Raw genomic sequence first — 18,789 nt, 5'->3', positions numbered from 1 at the left:
TTCATAATATATTTAACATTGCAAAAGGTAATTTTAATTATTTAACTCAAACAGAGAAACAATAATCACACACATACATACATATTTCTTTAGTAATTTTGTTTTAGGAACATAAAGGGTAAGAAATGACTAGGTTAGGCTATAAACGAACATTTTATACTCTCGCAATGTCCACAATCAAATTTCTTTCAGGGTCTAGGATTAGTTTTTTGCCCGATTTCACATATTTCAGGTACAAGAACACACTGTTTTAGAAAAATATGCTATCAATTTCATATAACTCCAACTTGCCCGATTCATATCTTTGTATATGTATATAAAACTTCTGACCGTGTGTTTGTAATTGAACTGCTCCTAAACGGCTGGACCGATTTTGATGAAATTTTTTGTGTGTGTTTTTAGGGAGATTCGAGGATGGTTTAGATTCACAATTTGGTCCACTGAAAAATGTTTTTTTTTAATTAATTTTTCATTTGTAATTAATTGCTAATTTTGGAATGTTTTACATTGGATCCGATAGATTGCGCTACCATAGCAGTATCCAATATTCAAACGTAACGTGCAATAAACAAAACGATGCCAAAGTAAAAGGAGACATCTGAAGACTAGTTTTCATAATGGGGACAGAGTAGTTCGTTCTTAAATAATAAATTGGGTGATTCAATCTATTTATATAAAAGAAAGTTGTGTTAGTTACACCATTTATAACTGAAGAACGGCTGAACCGATTTGGCTGAAATTGGTGGAGCAGTTGCTTAGAACCAGGGCAAGGACATAGGATACCTTTTATCTCTTTATGTCAAAATTTAATACAACTCATAAATACAAAAATTATATTTAAATCATAAACATTTGTTCAAAATTTATGTTTGTAGGAATCATTTGAATATATGCGTACAATTTTAAACAGATTCTTCCTCAAAAATAAAACTATTTAGTATTTGGAATAGTAGAAAAGAACCACAACCAAATACGCAGTAAAATAGATTATAACTGGCTCAGTAATCAGTCGTTGAGTATGTATTATACCACGTGCATGCCAAAAGACTGATATTATAACCTTTCCAGCTGACTTTTTCGTCTTTCCACGCCTGAGAACTGGTTCATCATGTGCAGTCCACTAGAATGACAGTCGGTTGGACTTCAGTGGGAAATGATGGAGTTATGTTTCTATTGTCACACACTGACGCAAAAATTCGGTTTTATTACGATTAAAGAGCACTTCTCAGAATCAGTTATTCGTTGTTTTTGTTGGATTATGGACTTGCGAGGCACCCACTTTGCTTAGGGCTTTCGCCTATTTAAGCTTAGCAAATATCTTTTCATCGGTGGATTTCCCTGAGCCCAAATTCCTCAGTATTTTCCCCCAAAAAGCAATGCTTTATTAACACTCGAAATGCCTTATGATCCATTTTTTTAAAAACTAACACAAGTTGCTTCCAAGAATGATAGAATACAAGATTACGACACTAGTTTACAGTTAGTTTTTTTCGGTTTAGCTCTCGACAATTCTTACAAAAACAAATACATTGTGCAACAATTTCGTGACGTCACACTTATGCGTTGAGACGAACAAGCATAGAAATGCATACAAATTGTAAACAGAAAAGTAAACACTTTTTGAAATTCCCAAAATAATATTAATTCATTCGTATTTGCAGGAAAAATTTCAGTGGAATGTTTAGAATATTGTTGCGAGAAAATATGTATATAATTAGATTTAGGCACGTCCACAATAAATAGAGTAGCATGTGTGGAAATTGTTCAAATGAAGAAAACCAGTGTAAGTGTACTGTTGTATTTATTTAAATTTCTAAGCATAAATATATTAATTTTTTAAAATGAAATGTGCAGTGGCTTGTTGTAATAATTATTATGCAATTAAAGGATCAAAAACGAGTTTTTTCAGTTTTCCGGCCGATTGAAAAGTTGCCAAAAAATTGGTGTTATTTTGCAAAAGAAATGATATATTTAATACTAAATTAATAATTTCACAATTCTTTTATCATAATTTCATACATCTGAACTTATAATATATGTATATATTTATATACAACACAAGAAACGTCTTCTCCATTTGAATCACAACTTAATAGACAATTTTATTATAAATAGGCCGATATATTTCTTTAGAAATGATTCAAATCTTTTCACTCAACAATATTTAATCGCTTCACTAAAACTTTTTATTAAAATCGAAAGAATTAATAATATTTTGCGAATTTACAAAAGTGTTTACTTTTCTGTTTACAATTTGCAAGCTATTTGACAGTTTTTCACTCTTCTTCTTCTCAACACGTAACTATGACGTTCATAATGGCGGTTGTCGTAATCTTGTATTCTATCATTCTTGAGTTGCTTCATAAAAATGCTATATCTCATTAACTAATAGTTATAATCCAACTAATAGAAATCATATATGTATGTATGTAGATGGTAGTAGTCTATGTATTAGCCACAGTGAAGCGTGGGCGGGTCCTCTAGTTATGTAGTATAAAGTCAAATCGAAGTTCGAAAATCTTTATATTAGGCATATGGGGCTAACGTAAGTATTGTGCGTGTTTAGCCCATTTATAACACAAGGGTATGTCATTACCTAAAACACATTTCCCCGAATTTCAATAACATACTTGTATTTCACAGTTTGACTGATATTTTTGGCAAAAAGTAAGCCAATCGCACTGACCTCCAAATATTGGGTACGTGGTCCGATTTTGATAACTTTTAGACTCAAGTTGGCTTACTTTTTAAGAACGGTTTGTGCAAAGTTTTGTCCGAAAACTCGTATATAGATTAGTGCTTGATTTGTGTACTGTCAAGTGAAAGAATCATATGAAATTTAAATTGTCCAATATGGAAAGTAGGCGTGGTTATGGTTCGATTGCACTAATCACAATTAAACATAACAACATCAAGATAATTTTATGTACCGAATTTAGTTGAAATTGGTCTGATAGGTCCGGAGATATGTTATTTCACCCAAATATGGGCGGTGCAACGTCCATCGCCAAATGTAGACTTCGTTTCCTTGGGTGTAAAAATTAATCCCTCTGACGTCTTTGCTTACCGATTTGTCGCACTTTTAGTAATTTTTTTAACAAAACCGTTATATGGGGAGTGGCTAGGGTCACGCGGCAATTCTCTGTGCCAAATAACAGATTTATATCATAATTTATTGCTTAGTTATGGCAGTTATAGTTACTATGGGTATATACCGATTTCATTTATATTCACGGTTAAACCATATAATATTTAGTAAAACGTGTCTACTTAATTTTAAAAAAATCATCACGCTGTTGACTAACACAACGCGTTCAAAGTCAGCTGGATAGTCGAAAATCACTATGTAAATCAGGTAGCTTGCGGCTGGGGGAAGTGGTATACTGCTTGCATTAACTTTCGACAGTATTCAAGTATAGTCAAGAACATGGAACCAATTGAAGAAAGATAACTCACATGAATTTGTAGATTTCACAAAGTAGAACATTAAGCTCTAGTATATCCCTTATATCTCACTTATCGACCAATAGATGTGGTTAGAAATTATTTTTCTTATTAAGACATATTAATATGAGAAAAATATACCATATAAGTTTAATTTGGATACCTTACATATTCACCGATACTTATGGTATAAAATCAACCGAAAGTTTGAAAATCGTCTTATTAAGTATATTGAGACTCTGAAAATTATTGACCCAATTTTAATATTTCTTGGCACCAGAACACATTATTACCGAGAAAAGGTGTTCTCTGTGGTTCATTGTTATATCTCACTGATTGACCACAGTGTTCGGTAATTGGCAACGATAAGCGCTTACTAAAGGCGATATCTTAATTTTTACTGAAGTTATTACATGCACAGTCAACATATCTCATCGTCATTATCCGGTCATTATATGTATATAGTATATAGGTACACATAACTTTGCATTTACATATCTCGATTAGTTTCAGGGGTTACAAACAATCATTAGATGAACAAAACTATTATACTGCGTGGCATAAGTAGGTATTTAGAACACATTTAAGCAATTGCAATGTTTGCTAAAGTAAAGTTGAGGAATTAGTAAAAGACTAAAACTTAGTTTAAATTTGTTTCCTCATTTTGTTGTCAACCATGCATTATTCAAACTATATTCAGTCAATATAACTGCACACGTTCCATTCATGTATGTAATTTGTACGCCATAGTACAGCGTACAATTCTTTGGATTTTTCTACTTCAGCGATGTATGAATTGTCATAATTTTAATTGAAAATTCATTCGATGGTCATCACCAAGTACGATTTTTTCAGCCAGTACTCAGCCTGTCCACGAAGTTCATTTATCATTTTCGTTTCTAATATGCAATATTTAATATTTTTCATTGACGTTTTATTGAACAAATCATTGCCATTACCAACTGCCCACTTATAAAAAATTTCATTCGAGATTGTTAAGTATTTCACTTCAGAACTCGGATTATTAATTTTATACCTATGCCAGATTAGTTTCGGCCACGACTGAAAAACTACTCGACTATTATTATTAGGATTATAACATTTTGTCTTAAGATCATACCACATAAGTCTGTCTGATACCAAGAGTATATGCGATTAGTGTTGTTATTGTTGGTAAATGCATTATTCTGCATTTATATGTGTTATTGTTTATAGCCAACAACAGTTCCAATTATTTCAGTCAAAAACGGGCTTTCATACAGTATTGCGAAGTAAATTTCCGACAATATATCACTGACCCTATGCGCCTTTAAGCAAGCATTTATGAGTTTAAAATATGTGTATATTTGTATATAATCCACGTGCTATAACACAACCCTCGATTCTGATGGTCATAAAATAACTGAGCGTACTTTGGTCGTTTTGTAGAAGATTCAAATTTAATCAACTATAGATAATTGAAAAGCTGTAATCTGGCACTCTTTTGACACTGCTCTGAGAATGATAATATTTACATTATGTTACAAAAATCAGACGAGTAGATTTGATTATAGCAATACTGACACGCATATGTATATGCTTACATACATACACCAATATGCCTTAGTATTAGAAACAAATAACATACTGCTCACAGCTCAATAGGAAATCAGTAAAACATTTGAATTTCCAAAATATTAAGGTTGTATATAAAACATTTGGAACTACTCAACACTAAACTACATATGTTCACATTAGACTCCAAAGCGTCCCACCTGATAAAAAAAGGTGCATGATAAGAACACGCTGAATATACATATACTTAAATCGGATTTATACTCCGCTGTGGAATATCGTAAGAGTCATATATACATATATTATAACTCTTGCTCGGTTTCGACCATTTTTAGATGAAGTTTTTTCGCCAATTTTTTTTATTTAACTAGAGGCAGGTCTTCTGCACCGAGATTATATGTTTTAGCTTGGTGTTTGCACTAGTTTCGCTAATTCGAAATATCAATCAGCGTAGAGTGCGGAACACGGGTACCATGTCTCATCATCGAAATTCAATTCTAATCATTTCTATATATCATATGTAATTTTAAATTTAAATCGATTGGCCTTGGGTGTCACAAAAAACCCTTAGGTGAACAAAACTATTGTACTTGTTGGAAAAAATGTTTTAAATTTTAAATTAAACAAATAGAAATTTGGAAATTAAAATTTAAAATTATAATTTTAATATCAAAAACAGAACTAAATTGACAATATTTTTTAATTTAAGAATTGGAGTAACAAAAAGGAAATATTATTTTTCAAAATGTTAAAAAGGAAAGATATACATATTCTACCATATGCTAAAGTATGTTGAAATTTTGTTCAAAAATTGCTTTCCAAATGCATGCATCACTCTTATTAACCACACACGAGTTGTGCTCAGAAAATAACGAGAATATTAAAATTTCGTGCATTTGCAGAATTCAGTAATCAAATTTTTTTTATTACATTGGTATACATGCTCCGAAAGTACTTGATTTTAAGGTTTATTCATTAAGCTCACAAAAACAATACTGTAACGATATTCCAGCCTACATATTCGCTAGACATGGCTCCGTGTGACGTTTCCCTAATTCCAAAAAAAAGAGAACCTAAAGGTATTTTAACAAGATTGGAAGAAGCGTCGGCATTACTGCATAATATCGAATGGTGAATATTTTAAAAGCGACAACATAGACGAATGAATAAATAAAAAAATAAAAAAAAAGAATATTCTGGTTATTTTGTGAGTACTTTAAATTAATCTCACAACAATTGAACGAATAAAGCAGGTTAGACGCAGGTTTACTTGCATTACAATTGTTTAAATATTTATTATTATTTTAGTGATGATTGAAAAAAAGTTTATATGCAGAAACATGGGTAAATTAATGATAATTTAAATATAATATGCAAATGATTATTCAAACTTAACAAAATTGTGTTTAAAAGTACTCAAAAAAGGTGCCGTTTTCTTGGTCATTAGAAAAAACGCACTTAAGCTTTTTAATTTTTAATAGAAAAATATTTTTTTTTTTAACTTAAATTTTTAGTTCGTGTAACTATTTGATTTATTGGAAATAAAAAAAAATAATTTCAGTAATGAGTACTTTCTCCTTTGTTAGTTATAACATCATATATTCGGTCCTTAATAGAATGATACAGGGAATATACTTGTATGTAGGTCAAGGAAATCTCACTCCAAGCTCGTTTAATAGCTGAAGTTATTGTTTCCTTATCTTCGTATCCTTCGTATACCTTACGTGTTAGCCATATGGTTTCGAGGTCATGACATTAACGTTTTGACTCGTAATAAATGACTTTACTACTCGGTGATTATGAATAAGAGCAAGAGAGAGTCTTCTTGAAAAATCCAAGGAATTGGTACAAAGAGATCACTTATTTGTGAAAAAACGGACTCCAACAATGTTTTGAAGCGATCGCCGTTCATCTTCTGATCGATAAAAACCAATTCATTTGTTCCGTAAAACGTGATGGCACCCCACACCATGACTCCAACTTCTCGGCTGTGGTGGCGATTTAAATATAACTCATCTTCTCTCAAATCGTAATAATAGTATTCAAAACCATAAGGGCCATCTAAATTAAAACGTTTTCATCAGTAAAGACAACTGAACGCCAATCATTAAGTCGAGTGCCAGATTGAACAGTCCAAGTCATTTATGCTTTCGCGAATCATTCAGCGGGTTTTTTTTTCTTGATTTTTAAACACTTTAGGTGTTCTGTATTTCTGATTGTACGCTGAACAGCTAATTCCTTAATCTTAGCTGCAGACTTGGTCGAATTTGAAGCAATTCTAACAATATTTGTACTGATTGTTCAGATAGTGCTTTCTTTTTCGCTTAAAAGTTTTTTCCATATGCCTCCGGATCCTTTAAATATCTATCAACAGTTCTGAAGCTGCGTTTAATCTGTTTGGCGATGTTTCGAATGGATAGTCTTTGGGAGTGAAAAAAGTCTACTTTTTCACGTTCCAATAAGCTCAGAATAGTGGCTTTTATTAATCATTATTATCATTATTACTTTAAATGTAGCTCGAAGACAATTTATTTGTTTATTTTTAATACTTCCTCAATAGATAAAACTGCACTTGTTTACGCAAGACAAAGAAATCTAAAGTGCGTCTATTTCAATGACCAACCGAAAACGCACGTGATTGCCATAGACATTTCTGGAATCTTCGAATGTACAGTTATTTTTTCGCAAAACAACAGAAAAAGCATTTTGGATAATAAGAACAAGCAGGATTATAAATATCACAATTTATTAAAAAAAAAAACAATGGTGCGTCATACTTAAGACCAGCTGTGTATATGCGGACGATATGAAAAACTTGCATTTTATGAGAACTAGTTGATTTTTTTATCCGATAACATAAGGGGTTCCATTTTTTCACAATTTATAAACATTTTAATTATCAACATCAATATATACGACGGCATTGACATTATTCAGCTAATCAAGAGACATCGCCTCCGCTGGCTAGATCATGTCGTACGTATGGACGAAAATACTCCAGCTCTGAAAGTATTCGACCCAATACCCGCCGGGGGAAGCAGAGGAGGAGGAAGCAGTTTACTGCGTTGGATAGACCAGGTGGAGAAGGACCTGGCTTCGCTTGGAATCTCCAATTGGCGCCACCTTGCGAAAAGAAGAAACGACTGGCGAGTTCTTGTTAACTCGGCTATAATCGCGTAAGCGGTGTCTACGCCAGTAAAGAAGTAGAAGAATTATCAACTTACCTGTCGTTTTATCCTTTTTGACCTTGTCTTTATCGTGATGTGGAATTTTAGAAGCCAATTCTCCAGACTGTGTAGTAGTTGTGTTTCCACTTTGACCAATGTCCAATGAGTCCCAATCCATTCGTCTCTTTCGCGATCCACTATTTGAGTAAATTGTCTGCACGTCGATTATTTGAGGTCCAGGGGACTCTTTTGTATTCTCGTCTGAAAAGTTTATTACAAATAAGTCGTTAAGGCTTAAGGCTCAGCCATAAAAACTTCAAATTTTATACGTAATCTTAAATTCTATTGTAAATTTAAATTATTGTTTTAGTAGCATTGTAAGTATTATCCAAATCTTTAATAGCATTCCACGATGAACCAACATTATTCCACAGTGAATCTTTCAAACAAAAGTTTTAAATTGTTTATTTTTATGGAAATTTCTTAATGTTAAACGTTATTAATATATTTTTTCAATCAATTGTAATGAAATTTATAGTTTCTTTCTAAAGTATTATATATAGAGACAAGTGTATTTCAGTAACATACCAGTCCAGGATTCCTCCGAATTCGGTGGAGAATCTACGAAAGTGATGACATAATCTGATGCCACTTGATGTTGTGAATAGCCGTTCACGTAATAACGGTTTGTTTTGTTTAATATCTGTCAAAAAAGTTGGTAAAATAAAATCAAATTATAGAAATAATATTATATATATTAAATCGTACTTTTAAGCTTTATTTATTACAAAAATATACAAAATATAAGCGGAATACTAATTTATTACTGTGGACCAATTTATAAATAAAGAAGTAAGAAAGGGTTAAGTTCGGGTGCAACCGAACATTTTATACTCAAAGCCAGGGAAATATTTAAGGTATAAAACGTCAACTAGAGGATCGAAATCCAAGCTATTTTATATATACATATGTACATATACTAAATATAACTCATACACTGACCGACATATTCGACATAAAGTTTGTTAAAAAAACTAAAATGATTATATGGTATATACATTAGAGTGATTCAAAAAAAAAAAATTTTTTTTTCGTTTGGTACTCGGAAAAATAGGTTCCTAGACACCTCTAAGAAAGCCTCTCCAAACATGAGTTTTTAATTGTAACGGGAAGGTCCTCCTACATACAGTTTTCTATTTTTTCTTATTATCAGATAGAAAAATTTATATCTCGCTTCCAACTACTTGAAAAAATATCTTGTTCCTTAGATTTTGTAGGAAATTGAATGCTCTACAAAAAAGGTCTCTTATGATTTTTTCGTCAACCCAAACGTTTAAAAGATATTAACAGTTAAAGTTTGATTATTTTTGGGAAAATTTTTTATTTCTTATGAATTTTATAACTCAATGAAAAAAATTATTATGAATGATGAAACTCATAGTTTTGTAGGAAATTTACTGCTCTATAAAAATGGTCTTATAGGATTTTTCGATTGAGTTAAGCGTTTACGAGATATTCATCGTCAAACATCAATGCATATTAGGGTGGATCAAAAAAAAAATTTTTTTTTTTCGTTTGGTACTCTGAAAAAGGTTCCTAGACACCTCTAAGAAAGCCTCTCCACACTGTTATGACTTAAACACGCTCTCTTATTTTCATTGAGATAACTTACATATTGGCTAATACTTATATGGGGTAAAAAGTCAACCGCAAATGCGAGAATCTTTAATTAAGTGGAATTTAAATTTGTACTATATGGGAAGTAGGCGTGGTTGTTGTCGGATTTCGTTACATTTTTCATACTGCGACAAAAGAATGTATGATGAATGCCATGTACTAAATTGTGTCGAAATCGGTTGGTCGGGTACCGAGATATGGGGTTTCACCAAAACGTAGGCGGTATCACGCCCATCGTCCAATCTACATAGCGGCTCCTCTAAAGTTCTCTTATACCATTTTGGTGGTAAAATTTTCTGCCTCTGGCATATTTAGTTATTGATTTATCGCGCTTTTAGTAGTTTTTAACAGTTCCGTTATATGGAGAGTTAGCGGAATTATCTTCCGATTTCACCCATTTTCACACTTTCGATTGAGGTTCTTATAAGATTTGCGCTCAGCAAATTCGGTTGTTGTAGCTTCAGTGTAGAAGATACATATGTGTATTAAACTTGTTAGAGGGCGGGACCACGATCACTATTTCCACTGCGATCCTCTGCGATTCCACTGTAAGAGTTTGATATCGTAATTAAGTGCTTAGTTATGGCATTTTATATGTATACGGTTAATGGCGATTTGTGACCATGGCAGTAGTTAGATACCGCCCATCTACAAACTCGTCCTCGTCGTCCGCAAAGGAACCCACTTACCAAGTTTCATCGAGATATCTCAATTTTTACTCAAGTTACAGCTTGCACGAACGGACGGACGGACAAACAAACAGTTAACCGGATTTTAACTTTTCTCATCCTGATCCTTTATATATATATAACCCTAAATCTATCTCCCGTACAACCGTTAGGTGAACAAAACTATGTAGCAACAGGTTGCAAGAGTATAAAAACTTGGTTGTATTAAAATTTAATGTAGTTTTGTTCACACAAAGGAGAATATTTCCGACATAATTTTTTCATAAGCCTGTTAAATTTGATAAAAAAACTAAATTATTATAAAATGTAAAAATAGGCACCCTTTTCTCAAAATATGGCTTATTAAAAATTTGTCTGGTGATTTTTATTATTTATTTTTTCAAATATAAGGATTCTAGTGCGTTTATAAAATAACGATTTTCATTCGGAAAACTATTTTTATTGTTTTGCAAATTAACACTTATTCAATGGCTGTCACTGACGCGTACAATTCGGTCAGTTTTTTTCGATCTTCTTAATGTATTACGTCGTCCTGAGAAATGAGAAAAATTAGTGCTCAGTATAAGCTTCGAAGCATCCTAAAGATCCGAAATGGATTATTGAAACAAACCGCAATGTATTTAAATGTATATTTGTGAAGAGGTGGTCTGACCATAATGGCGAAACTGGAAATGTAGATGACAAGCCAGGAAGAGGGTGGAATCACGTGACATCTAAAAGTCAGAACAAAACTATTGTTCTTCTTTTTAAGAAGAAACCACTTCTCAATCCAAGAGAAGATAAAAAAAATATTTAAAAGGGGATCATATATGTTTATCACTAAATACTGTAATCAAACCCCTACTTTCAAAAACACATATTAAAAAATGTTTGCATTGAGCGCAGGAAAACATCAACCGTGATTGGATCAATGTAATATTGAGAGATGAATCGACATTTGTATTGTTCAACACCCTTGAGAGGTTTGGCCAAGAAAGGACAAACATATATTCAAAAATTCTCATGACGTACTTCACAGAAAACCTGAGCCTGAAACCTGAAGTCAGGTGAAATGCTTCAAGGCAAAAACAACCATGATTGGGTACTGCAAGAAGACCATGAACTGAAACATAGGAGCAGACTCTTTATACAATGAAAACAAGAAAGCCATATTGTTATTTTAGATTGGCCATAACAGTCACCCGACGCCAATCCAATAAGAAAACATTTAACATCAAACAGATATTTCATTCGGGTGCTATAACACATCTGGAAGTCGCTATAATAAAAACCTGGGGGATTATGCAAGTATTGAAGAAACGTCAGCTATAATATAAAAAAGAAAATATATTGTTCTCTAATTATAACATATTTTCCAATAAACGCTCCCTATACTTTGAAAAACGAAAACTTTATTTTTTGAACGCACTGTATATACTTTACAAACATCGTGGCAAACTTTATATAACCTGTTCAGGGCATAAAAATACCGAATAATAGTTTGATACTCATAAAAAATCAATTGAAATCATTTAATTTAAACATTCAGGTGCGCAGCACTCTCTCAATTTTTTAGTTTAAGAGCCATACACCAAAGAAACAAAAACATGTAATTTTTTATTAGAGGGGTCAAAGAAGGACTGAAGAACTACGAAATCAATTCATATCTTCAGTTACCGCACTTTAATACGTTACAGTTACGAACAGAAGGAGGTAAACAAAGCAAGATAATATGGGACACAGTGAACTAAATCCACTAAGTCCAAACTTTCATACGCCCATCATATTAAAAAAAAAAATTTTTAAGAATCGAAGATTTCCAAATAAACAAGTTCTTGTTTATTTTCAAATTGTATTAAAAGTAGTTTGTGAGTTAAGTTAAGGAAGGGGTGGTTGAATTTTTTATTTTAAAAACAGCTTACCACGATTTCCGGTAAAACTAGCAGTCCTATGGAAAAAGTTGGATAACTGTAGGTATCTAATAAAAAGATTTTTGTACTTTTGTTTGTAAGGTAATGGTAAGGTCGTCAAAAACTCCTTTTAGACTCCTACAGGCATCGACTGCTGATGTTTTTCCCCAAGTCCCTTTGAAGATCATAATGCTGGAAAAAGGCATAGACATAGTCGAGAAGCTGGAAGACAAACCATCAACGTCGAATGAGATTGCGAAACGACATTCACCGACGCGCTCATAGACCCATTTGATGGAACAGGATGGCTTAGTAGAGTCTAAATTCTGAAGTATAATGACGACCCGACACTAACTTGGGTAAGGGAAGCGGAAAGATGCAAACCTAGGGGTGGTGGACCACATCAATATTCCGTGGGTGCCCAAAGCGAAGGTAACCATACCTCGCATGGTGAACACGGAACATGCGCCGGGGCTACTACAACGACAGTATCCGGACGTACCGACTAGCGACTGGAAGGTCGTTAGCATGACGAAATCATTAAAACATGGAGGCTAAAGCTACATTCTCTAGACTAATAAAGCGGCAGAAAATATTCTGTACGCGCCGGAAGATAGCGTGAGCATTGGAAGCGTATTCCTTCGCCTCACTAACCACTCACTCCTTCGCCAGACTAACTTAACTTCAAAACTAATGTAAACATTTCAAAAAACTAACTTTTTGAACTAAATAAAAGCTTCCACTTACTTAATACGAAAATAATTGATTTCTTTTTACTAGAATTTATTATACTCTTGCAACATGTTGCTACAGAGTATAATAGTTTTGTGCAATGATTGTATGTACCACCTAAAACTAACCCTGTCAGCCAGCCCTAACCACTTTTTGAATAAGTTTCAACACAATTACACATATTTTCTTCAATTACTAACACCAATGCACACGTGTGGACTCTTTTGTTTTTTAACCTTTACGCGATCGGAAAAAAGTCGTCTAAAATCCTTAAATTAATGCATTTCGAATTTCCCAAATAAAATAAAATGTAGATAATGTAGTTATCTCATTTCTTGTTCTTATTGAATGAGTGTGAAAGAGAAAACATAAGTGTCAATAGTGTTAATGAATATCCCAAAAAGAGAAATAAAAAACGAGGGAAAATTGCGAGCCATTTGCATTACAAAATTTTTTCAGATGTTAATATTTTTTTTAAATTAAATATATTTTTATTTACACATTGTTACACTTAATATATTAATTATAATAAATTTTATATAAACATGTATAAAAAATAATAAAATTAATAATTTGAATATTAAAAAGGTTTGAAATTTTAAGAATATTCAAAAGTAAGAATCAAAAAATACAACCCTGCATCAGCTGACGATAAGGGTAATTAGAGCAGTTCAACTATATTTTTACATATATAATTTATATGACACTGCTGAATGAGCGCAACAGAGATGTAAGATCACATGTATATGTACGTGTGAGGGGAAAAGTGGTTAGAATCTGCATACGGCTTATGGCGAACTCACCACTTTTTTGAGGGTTTGAAAACCTAGTGTTTCACTAGTTTTTTCATCAATTTTAGCTGGCAGGGAAGCGAGATAGATATAGGATTATATACATACATATATGTATAGAAATGATCAACCAAATTTAGTACGTAACATTCCCATTCCCAAAACATTATACCTAGTTACATGAAAATAATAATTAATTTAAATAGAAAAATAATTTCTGTTCTAATAAAATTTTCAGGAACCAATCACAAAAAATCAAATGAACTTTCCATTCATTGTCTGATGTTATAGTGTATAGCGGAGGCCGTTGGTGCAGGACCAATGCAGAGAAAGTTGAGGTACTTGCCACACACCTCCAAAACACGTATACTCCTACAAGCTTAGTGATGAATCTAGCAATGTCACTGTCGCAATTTTTGGATATTGATTGTCAAATGGAATTTCCGATTGCTGAAATAGAGGCTGCCGAAACGCAGAAGGAGATCAAAACATTAGCAAACAAAAAATCACCAGGTTATGGCAGAATAAATACTTTTGAACTTAAAGCGCTACCCAAAAACATAATCAACATGATTATCAAGCTTTTTAACGGAATGCTCAGACTTTGTCATTTCCCAACGCAATGGATATGTACTAAGGTTATTTTAATTGATAAACCCGGAAAACCTGAAAATCTGGTTAATTCTTGTCGACTAATTAGTATACTTAGAATTATCTTACGCAGGCTTTTGCCGCTGTTGGAAGACAAATAGCTTATTATGAATTATCAGTTCGGCTTTAGAAAATACCATGCACCATTGAACAATGTAATAGGGTAGAACACTTCATAACAGAAGTTATGGAAAAAATAAACACTGCTTAGCAGTGTTCCTTGATGTCCGCCAAGCATTTGACAAAGTCTGGCGTCTACCTGTAGACCTACATACTTGTATTATTCAAATTAAAGAAAAAACTAGAATGTCTTATTATTTGCTGCTAAAGTCTTACTTGCACAATCTGACGTTGTACGATTGACGCCGAGATGTTGAGTCGGTTTTGAACCTGTTCGAGCTGCATTGCCACAAGGCACTGTACTCGTCCCTGTGCTCTACATTCTTCATACAGCATACTCTCCTAAGTTCATAGGAAATAGGGTTTGTCCCACTCCAAAACTGTTTACAGGGGCTTTACTTATATACAAGGTCTGTCGCAAAAGAAACACGCCTGTTAAAAAAAAAAAAACAAAAAAATTAATGTTTTTCAAATGTTATATTTTTTTATTCAAAGTAGTTTCCTTGTGCTTCGAAACAGCGTTTAGCTCGGTCAATTAGCATTTCAAATGAGTGTTTAAGGTCATTTTTCGGAATGCTCTTGAGAATATCGGTCGTCGCCTTTTGGATAGCTGAAATGTCCTGAAACCAGTGTCCTTTCATGGGCAAATGAAGTTTTCTAAATAGGTAAAAACCACAGGGTGCTAGATCAGGTGAGTAGGGTGAGTGATTAATGGTTAATATGGAGTTTTTGTCAAAAAATCAGTGACAAGCGTCGACCGATGACACGGCGCATTATCGTGCAACAGGAGCCAGGACCCTGCCTCACGGTATTGTGGTCGAGCACGACGAATGCGTGACAAAAGACGCTTCACAACACCAAGGTAAAACACAGCATTAATCGTTTGGCCAGGTGGGACGAACTCTCGGTGTACGATACCCTCGGAATCGTAAAAACAAATCAGCATTGTCTTTATTTTTGACTTCTGAAGACGACCGACTTCTGAACGTCACAGAAGTCCTCACGACCTTCTTGGAATCGCTTAAACCACTCATGCGATAGGCACTGATCACCATAAACTTTTTTCATCATTTGAAATGTTTCAGTAAACGTTTTCCCAAGTTTAAAACAAAATTTAATATTTGCTCTTTGCATTTTACGACCGATGACCAAAAGCTGCTGTCACTTTTTGATCGATAACATCGATTGTAGTTATCCAATTGTCTTTTACGAAATGTCCACAAGAGATCATACATTTTATTTCATATACCCACCAATAGGTGGCGCCACCAGAAACAGTTATATTTAAAAAGTTCTCTTTCTTTTGCGACAGACTGTACATATATGTTATATTATACTATATACATACAGTTGCGACAGGAAAATATGTAGTAGTGGATGTTAGAGTTTTACATATGTATCTTTGAGTTATACAAAATATTAAACAGTTTTAATATCATTGAAATGCAAAGTGGAGCATATTTTCCAGGCTATGTTTATTAATACAAATATTTTTATTTGAGTAGGTGTAAGATATGTTTATCTACAAAGATTGGTTTATGTACTATGTAGTTTCATCTATGCGAGATCTTAGTACTTGGAAGCATGGCCATGATTTTTTATAACAGTAATACGACGCCTCTTCTTAGCATCTACAAGATTCTGGCATGCTCCTTGCTTGCTGCACTACAGGCAATAATTCGTTGTTGTTTTTAGGTTTATCATCCCACACGACTTTTTGACGCTTGTCTAGAGATTTTAGATGGAATTGAGGTCAAGAGATTGGCCTAGCTATTCCATGACCTTCATTTTCTTTACCCGAAACCACTGCTTTGCTACCCTATTGGTGTGTTTCGGGTCATTATTCTGCTGTAATATCCATTTCAGCGGCATATCCTCTTCAGCAAACAAATAATATTTTGCATTATATTCACGTATTCGCCTCGGTCCATAATTTTAAAAATTTTGTGAACTTGGTCTACACCTCTAAAAAAACCGCCCCAAACCAAGATACTCGAACCAGCATGCTTCAAAGTTTTTGTGGTGAATCTGTGTCTTACTCTGTAATAAGGGGGCATCTTATACCGACGGAGCTCTTTACCGCCGTTGACTCGTCGGTTTACAAGATCTTGCGCCATTTCTGAAATCGGCTAAGTTAGGAGTTCTTTGGACAATTTAAGGCGTCGTGTTACATGAATTTAGTTTTTTTAATAACGGTACTTTTCAAGGACTGCGGACATATAAATTGTGTTCACAATAAGTTTTTTTACATATGGCTAAAGCAGCTCAAAACTTCCGGCCTTAGACCAGTGCCGATGGATCGCCAGCCGAGCTACTCAAATACGGCGGCGAAGAACTGACAAGGAGCATTCATGAGTTTCTTTGTAGAGTATGGTCGGAGGAAAGCATGCCCGACGATTGGAATTTTGTAAATCTGCGCCAACTACCGTGGGATAAGCTTCATTAATATCGCATATAAGGCTTTATCGAGCATAGTGTGTGAAAGGCTGAAACCCACCGTTAACAAACTGATTGGACCTTATCAGTGTGGCTTTAGACCTGGAAAATCTACTATCGAACAGATTGTCACCATGCACAAAATCTTGGAAAAACCCCATGAAAGGAAGATCGACGCACACCACCTTTTCGTCAATTTTAAATTCACCCTCGACAGCACGAAAAGGAACAGCCTCTATTCCGCTATCTCTGAACTTGGTATCTTCGCTTAGCTAAAACGCCTGTGTAAGCTAACGCTGAGCAACACCAAAAGCTTCGCCAGAACCGGAAAGGACTTTTCAGAGCAGTTCTATACCAAGTGAGATTTTAGACAAGGAGACTCCCAGTCTATTGCTGGAGAAAATTATATGAGCTGCAGAGCTAAATAGAAAAGGCACAATCTTCTATAAGAGTGTACAGCTGCTAGCGTACACCGATGATATTAATATCATTGGCCTCAACAACCGCGCCGTTAGTTCTGCTTTCTCCCGACTGGATAAGGAAGCGAAGCGTATGGGTCTGGTTGTGAACGAGAACACTACGAAATATCTCCTGCCATCCAAACACAAACAGTCATCGCATTCGCGACTTGGCTCGCAAGTCACTGTTGACAGTCATAACTTTGAAGTTGTAGATAATTTCGTCTATCTTGGAACCAGCATCAATACCAACAACAATATCAGCCTTAAAATCCAACGCAGAATCACTTTTGCCAACAGGTGCTACTTCGGACTGATTAGATAATTGAGAAGTAAAGTCCTCATTATCCCCCTCCTGCTATATGGTGCAGAGCATGGACGATGACAACATATGTTGAGTCGGCGTTTCGAGTTTTCGAGGAAAAAATTGTGTGGAAGGTTTATGGTCTTTGTGTATTGGCAACGGAACGATAACCTGTACGAGATATACGACGACATTGACATAGTTCAGCGAATTAAGAAACAGCTCTGAGAGTATTAGACGCAGTACCCGCCGGGAAAAGCAGAGGAAGAGGAAGACCTCCACTTTTCCACCGTTGGAAAAACTAGGTGGAGAAGGACTTGGCTACACTTGGGATCTCCAATTGACGCCAAACAGCAAAGAAGAAGAACGACAGGCGCGCTGTTATAAACTCAGCTTTAATCACGTAAGCAGTGTCTACGCCAATATAGAAAAAAAAAGAACTTATATGTTTAAATTAGCAGAAAACTAATTTCATGTTTAAAACTTAAAAAATGTCTGTTTAATAATATAATACTAATGATCGATATTTTACTACCGGTAATTATACCCTGAACAGGGTATATAAAGTTCGAACGAAGTTTGTAACACCCAGAAGGAAGCGTCGGAGACCCTATAAAGTATATATGTATATATTACAAATTGTCAGTATGTTGAGCTGGTTCGATTTACCCATGTCCGTCTGTCCGTCTGTCTATATACATATATACGAACTAGTCCCTGAGTTATTAAGATATCGTTTTAAAATTTTGCAAACGTCATTTTCTCTTCGAGAAGCTGCTCATTTGTCGATACTGCCGATATCAGACCACTATAACATATAGCTGCCATACAAACTGAACGAACGGAATCAAGTATGAGTTATTGTTCATAGAAATAA

General features: G+C 34.1%; 1 protein-coding gene across 1 annotated transcript in view; it reads right to left on the bottom strand.

Moving 5' to 3' along the window:
- Nucleotides 1-18,789, bottom strand: part of LOC120770584 (putative uncharacterized protein DDB_G0282133) — a 47,555-nt gene that overhangs the window by 27,517 nt on the left and 1,249 nt on the right. The window contains exons 2-3 of the mRNA XM_040098166.1: nucleotides 8,754-8,868; nucleotides 8,223-8,426 (exon numbers count right to left, since the gene is read on the bottom strand). Of these exons, the coding sequence (XP_039954100.1) occupies nucleotides 8,223-8,426; nucleotides 8,754-8,868 (319 nt within the window). The remainder of the gene's footprint in view (nucleotides 1-8,222; nucleotides 8,427-8,753; nucleotides 8,869-18,789) is intronic.

Source organism: Bactrocera tryoni, chromosome 3 (genome assembly GCF_016617805.1).
Source record: "Bactrocera tryoni isolate S06 chromosome 3, CSIRO_BtryS06_freeze2, whole genome shotgun sequence".
NCBI lineage: Eukaryota > Metazoa > Arthropoda > Insecta > Diptera > Tephritidae > Bactrocera > Bactrocera tryoni.
The sequence above is the reverse complement of the archived record's forward strand: the minus strand, read 5'-3'. Positions and strand labels throughout refer to the sequence as shown.